The sequence below is a fragment of the Euleptes europaea genome, chromosome 1, assembly GCF_029931775.1.
Source record: "Euleptes europaea isolate rEulEur1 chromosome 1, rEulEur1.hap1, whole genome shotgun sequence".
In the NCBI taxonomy this organism is placed as follows: domain Eukaryota; kingdom Metazoa; phylum Chordata; class Lepidosauria; order Squamata; family Sphaerodactylidae; genus Euleptes; species Euleptes europaea.
This window is the reverse complement of record NC_079312.1, coordinates 14,097,053-14,102,942: the sequence shown is the minus strand read 5'-3', so window position 1 is coordinate 14,102,942 and position 5,890 is coordinate 14,097,053. Positions and strand designations below refer to the sequence as shown.

Below are 5,890 nucleotides of genomic sequence, written 5' to 3'. Positions count from 1 at the left end.
AAAACATTAACAGTGAATAAGTAAGTTTCCGGCCTTAACCCTGGTCAAAAACATACCTTTAGTGATCTCCAAAATGGTTCCAGTTGATGTGTATTCTTTTTTATTTCCCAAAATAAAGAGCCAATCTTGGCTTTCCTCCGCTTCATTGGAGAAAGGCAGTAGGCATCAATTTTGTGTCTAAAGGGAGCACCCATTTGGAAAATAGCTGCCTCCATCACAGGAGCTATCATGATTAAGAACTGTTGACAACACTGCCCTTCCATGAATTAATAGGGTTGGCAGGAGTGTTGGTGGGGGCAGCATTCTGGGAGAAAAATAAAGCCTCTCTACCTACAGGAAACTCTTACCATAGAGTTCCTGTCATAGAGTTCTCACCATAGAGTACCTAGAAGAGTAGCCCTAGGAATTGTCAGAAACTCTGTGGTAAAACTGCTTACCTAGAGCTACCACGGGATTGGCAGCCCTATTTTAAAGTCAATGAAACTGGCAGCCTTTACATCTCATGGCACTGAGTTTCATATGTTTCTGCACACGGGTTGTGTGAAAAGGAATTTTCCTTTGTCCATTCCAAATCTACTGCCCAGCAGTTTTGACATGTGAACCCCCCTCTGAGCATGTGTGTGTGTGTGAGTGTGTGTTTTAAAAAGAATAACTAATATTCATTTTCTTATTTTTTATTTACAGTGCAGGGAAAAGGAACTTTCCCTGTATGGCACAAAATCTACCCCTGCCGATTCCTAGGGAGATGTCCTGGCACAGCAGGACCAGTTGGAAAATAAAGCCCACGCAGATGAGAGGGACTTCCCCATGTCAATGTCAGTAGGGTCAGGCTGAAACACAGCAACCCTGTGCACAGTTCAGCGTCACATGCACTTATAATGTGTCCCTCCCAGCATGAGTTCTTTCATGTTTTGCAAGGTTTCCTTTCTGACTGAAGCTCTTCCCACACGCTGCACACTTGAACGGCTTCTCTCCGGTGTGGATCCTCTCATGTATCAGCAGGTTTCCCTTCTGATTGAAGCTTTTCCCACACTCAGAGCATATAAACTGCTTCTCTCCCGTGTGAACTCTCTCATGCCTACTGAGGTTGGAGCCATCGGTGAAACTTTTCTGACATGTTGAACACCGATATGGTTTCTCTCCTGTGTGGATTCTCTGGTGGTCCCTCAGTTTCGTGGCTCTGCAGAAGTTCTTCCCACATTCCAAACATTTGAAAGGTCCCTCTCCAAAGTGGATTTTTTCATGCGTTCTAAGGGTTCCCTTCTGGCTGAAACCTTTCCCACAGTTTGAACATTTGTAAGGTTTCTCTCCTCGGTGAATTTGCTCGTGGGCAACGAGGTTGGAGCAGTCGGCAAAGCTTTTGGGACACCCAAAGCACTTATACAGTTTCCCTGCCGCGTGGAGATTTTCATGTATGATGAGTGTCCCCTTGCGGCCGAAGCTCTTCTCGCACGCTGAACACTTGTACGACTTCTTCCCTTTGTGGATTCGCTCATGCACGATAAGGCTGGAGCCATTCGTGAAACTCTTTGGACACAATGAGCATTTGAACGGTTTCTCTCCTGGGTGAGTTCTCTCGTTTCTCTTAAGGGCTTCCTTCTGACCGAAAATTTTCCCATACTTGGTGCATTTATATGTTCCGCCCGATCGGGTACACTCATGCACTCGGAGATCTGAGCTCCATCTGAAGCTTCTTCCAGAAAGGTGGATGTTTTGGCATGTTCTGGTTCCTGTCTGATCACATTTTCCTTCTGCAGTGGAAAGGGCTTTACCCACCAGACCTTCCTTTTCACTCTCTAATTCACTCTCACCATGACACTGAAAAACTTGGTTTCCTCCTAGCCGTGCGAGTCTCGATTCCACTTGCTCTTGATTGTCCTGCTGAAATCTATCGTCAAAGGTCTGTGCATCTCCTGCAGGAAAAAACAGTGAAGCTACATGTAAGAACATAAGAAAAGCCCTGCTGGATTGGACCGGTGGTCCATCTAGTCCTGCATTTAGATTCACACAGTGGCTCACCAATGGCCCTGGAGGGCTAACGAACAGCGCACAGGGACCACAGCTTTCCCTTGGTATTGCTTCCAAGGACTGTTATTCAGGGATTGACTGCCTCTGGCCATGGAGGTTCCCTTTACTCACCAGGTCTATAGCCACTGAGGAACCTGGAACCTTCTGCATGCCAAGCAGATGCTCTACCACTGAGCCACAGTCCCAGATACACTCGCCAACAAAAAAAAGGCTTCGGGATGCAGAGCAGGAACAGAGTCTCCATCCCAGTCTCATCGCTGAAGAAATGTCCTCTAGTGGTCCAGGACCATGAAGTAAGCATCTTCTAGCTGCATAAACATCAGATAACGTTAGGGTGGGGCTTTGTCTCAGTGGAAGAGCCTCTGCTCTGCACGCGGAAGGTTCCAGGTTAAATCCCTGACATCTCCAGTTAAAAGGATCAAGCAGTCGTGTCATGGGCCCAGTTAACTGAGAGCCCTATTTTTGCTTCATGTTTGCACATTTTGTCATCTCTCCTATTGAGAGCACCCTGAGCTGCTCTTGCTGAAAACATCTACTGATACCCTTCGCTGTTCCTTGGTAAGCAGCCAGAAGAGTGGTTTCCCTGGATTCCGACAGGGATTCATTCTAGGGGCTAATTCACTGAACAGCAGAGACCGCTTCAGTAGGTGATGTGAAAGACCTCTGCCTGAGACCCTGGAGAGCAGCTGCTGGTCAGGGAAGATAATACTGATCTTGGCGGACCAGTAGTCTGATTCAGTACAAGGCAGCTTCACGTATGTTCATCTGGGATCCCCCCATTAGCAACCAACCTTCACTTGACAGCATGGTCAGGAATTCCCATTACTCAGTGATTTAGATACCGATGAATCCTTACCCAGTGATGTTGCCTCTTCAGCTTGCTCTTGCTTGGCATCCCTGCAGAGGTGCTGGGTCCAGATGGGGGATGGTGGAACCTGGGATGTGGGAGAAGAGCACAGGAACATAAGAAGAGTCCCTCAGAATCAAACCAGTGGCCCACCTGATAAAGCATCTGTTTCTCACCAATCAGTTGACTAGTAGGGCCAACAAACGGGGCATAGAGGCCAAGGTTGGGTTGCCAGGTCCCTCTTTGCCACCAGCGGTAGGTTTTTGGGGTGGAGCCTGAGGAGGGCGGGGTTTGGGGAGGGGAGGGACTTCAACGCCATAGAGTTCAATTGCCAAAGCAGCAGTTTTCTCCTGGTGAACTGATCTCTGTTGGCTGGAGATCAGTTGTAATGGTAGGAGATCTTCAGCTAACACCTGGAGGTTGGCAATCCTAGGCTGAGGCCTTCCCTTGATGCTGCTTCCTGGCACTGATATTTCGGAGGCTGACTGCCTCTGGACGTGGAAGTTCCCTTTAGTCACCATGGCTAGTAGCAAGGAGATGGAGCCAGTTACACACTCTCGGCCTAATCTACCTCAAAGGGCTGTTTAGGATAAAATGGAGGAGAGGAGTAGAAAAGAGCAAGAGACGAGTAACACCTTAAAGACTAACAAAACTTCTGGCAGGGTATGAGCTTTCGTGACCCACAGATATGCTAAGGCTCGCGAAAGCTCATACTCTGCCAGAAATTTTGTTAGTCTTTAAGGTGCTACTGGACTCTTGCTCTTTTCTACTGCTATTGACAGACTAACAGGGCTACCCGTAGTGATCGATCTCCATGGAGGAGAGGAAAACAACATAAGACACTTTGGATCCCTGGTGGAAAGGCCAGGTATAAATGAAGAAAATGAGAGCCAGCGTGGTGCAGCGGTTAAGAGCAGCAGATTCTAATCTGATGAACCAGGTTGGTTTCCCCACTCCTCCACATGAATCCTGCTGGGTGGCCTTGGGCCAGTCACAGTTCTCTCAGAATTCTCTCAGCCCCACCTACCTCACAAGGTGCCTGTTACGGGGAGGGGATGGGAAGGCAATTGTAAGGTAGAGAAAAGCAGGGTATAAAAACCAACTCTTTCTTAAATAAATAAGTTGGTGGGGAACAAACTCTAGATGGTTGAAATTGAACCTCTGGTGCATTTAATCCCTTCAAACAACCTGGCACCAGTGGATTTCCCACAATGCAACAAACACAAAAAGCCAAGGAAGCAAAACGTTGTCTCAGTCTTATGGGGGGAAAAAACCCTAAAATAGCACATACAAACCCTCTCACCTGCTCTTTTAGTCTTGTAGGGTCCATCTGCCTTACCAGGAAATCCTCTGCCAAGGCCACTGCCTGGATACAGGTCTCCGGACCACGTTCCCGGACCCAGCTCTGCATTTCCTGGGGCAGGACGGCCAGGAACTGTTCCAGAACCAGCAGCTCCAAGATCTCTTCCTTGGTGCGTCTTTCAGCTTTCAGCCACCGATGGCAAAGTTCCCGGAGTTGGCCATAAGCCGCTCTCGGCCCCTGCGCCTCCCGGTAGCGGAACTGCCTGAAGTGCTGACGCTGCCTCTCCCTGGCGGCGGCCTCTCTTTGCAAGATGGCCGCCTTCACTTTCCCATAATCCTCTCTGTCTCGGGCACTGAGGTTGCTGAAGGCCTGCTCGGCTTCTCCGCTGAGGGCCGGCAGGAGGAAGGTCACCCACTTGTCACGAGGCCACTGGCATGCCCACGCGACTGTCTCAAAGGAGGCCAGGAAAGCCTTGGTGTCCTCCCACGGTGTGGGTTTATCGGCCGAGCGTGGGTTCGCCCATCCTGAGTCCGGGGCCTGCAGCGTCTTCAGGAACTCCTGCAACTGGGCCTCCCAGCGTTCCTGCAACGTCCCTTCCTCTGCTTCACATTTTATCTGATGTGGAATTGCCACCGTCTGCAACTCTCCAATGCTCCCTACGTGTAAACTGTGGGGGGGCTTTGCTCCCTCCAACTCTGCCCATAATTTGAAGCTGGGGGCATTTTCCAGCTGCGTGGCCACCGTCGCCCCCTCCTCCACGGACATGTTCACCTCCACGCTCAAGGTCTCCATCGCTCCGTTCAAATGGGAAAGAGGGAACGTCCGGCTTCTGAAGGGCTCCGTTTTGAACCAAGCACACAACCGCTGCGAGAACCTCTTGCAAAATGGCCGTCCGCTTGTAAACAGCAGGAGGTGGGCAAAGGGGTCCCCCGGCGAAGAGACACGGGCTTCGGCTCTGAGGGAAAAAGAAAACCCACATGGCAGAGAAGGGAACAGCCCACCTTAGCCAGCGCAACCCATACCTCTGTTTTCGCAAATATTGTGGCGCTTCCTGACTTACTAGCTTTCTAAAGGCAGGGAACTTTTCATCACTTTTCAAGTGTTCAGTAACTCAGAAATCCCTGCCACCTGAGAAGCAGGATACGGTGGTGTATAACCCCTGCAAGCCGAGACCTGTAAAGGACTGCAAAGTTTGGAATCAACAAGCTTACAACTGCTGAACTCTGGGGACAGATGCTTCACGTCTCTTAGAGACCCTGAGTGACCTGCAGTTTGTGTGTTTCTCTGTGGCATTAATATGAATCTCCACCAGCATGGTATAAATTGCAAGGGGTTTCAGCTGGCCAATTTTCCCATCCAAAACCATATTTTTAATTGACACGCAACTGCCCTCGTTTGTTCCTGTGTTATGGATGGCAACTGACAGGGCCTAAGATTAAAGGGGGAAAAGACTCAACTGGCAGGCTGGAATATACCGTATGTGGAGGAGGAAGAGGAAGAAGAGTTGGTTTTCACATGCCGACTTTCTCTACCACTTAAGGAAGAATCAAACTGGCTTACAATCTCCTTCCCTTCCTCTCCCTGCAACATACTCCCTGAGAGGTAGGTGGGGCTGAGAGAGTTCTAAGAGAACTGTGACTAGCCCACAGTCACCCAGCTGGCTTCATGCGTAGGAGTGGGGAAACAAATCCGGTTCCCCAGATTAGCGTCCG

The 5,890-nt window shown here is 49.6% G+C and overlaps 1 protein-coding gene across 1 annotated transcript; it reads right to left on the bottom strand.

Annotated features, from left to right (window-relative positions):
• Nucleotides 1-859: 859 nt before the first annotated feature.
• On the bottom strand, nt 860-4,970 carry LOC130493599 (zinc finger and SCAN domain-containing protein 20-like). Its single transcript, XM_056867391.1, has 3 exons — nt 4,179-4,970; nt 2,885-2,963; nt 860-1,913 (listed from the first exon to the last, which is right to left on the bottom strand). The coding sequence occupies exons 1-3, from the start codon at nt 4,968-4,970 to the stop codon at nt 874-876; spliced, it is 1,911 nt and encodes a 636-aa protein (XP_056723369.1). The 3' UTR covers nt 860-873.
• Nucleotides 4,971-5,890: the final 920 nt, after the last annotated feature.

Bases quoted from the DNA above. Each gene is read 5' to 3' on its own strand.
- LOC130493599 (XM_056867391.1), bottom strand. From the start codon at position 4,970: ATGGAGACCTTGAGCGTGGAGGTGAACATGTCCGTGGAGGAGGGGGCG. The intron at 2,964-4,178 runs GTGAGAGGGTTT...CCCACATCCCAG, and splicing joins CTACAAGACTAAAAGAGCAG to GTTCCACCATCCCCCATCTG. The intron at 1,914-2,884 runs GTAAGGATTCAT...TTTTTCCTGCAG, and splicing joins TGAAGAGGCAACATCACTGG to GAGATGCACAGACCTTTGAC.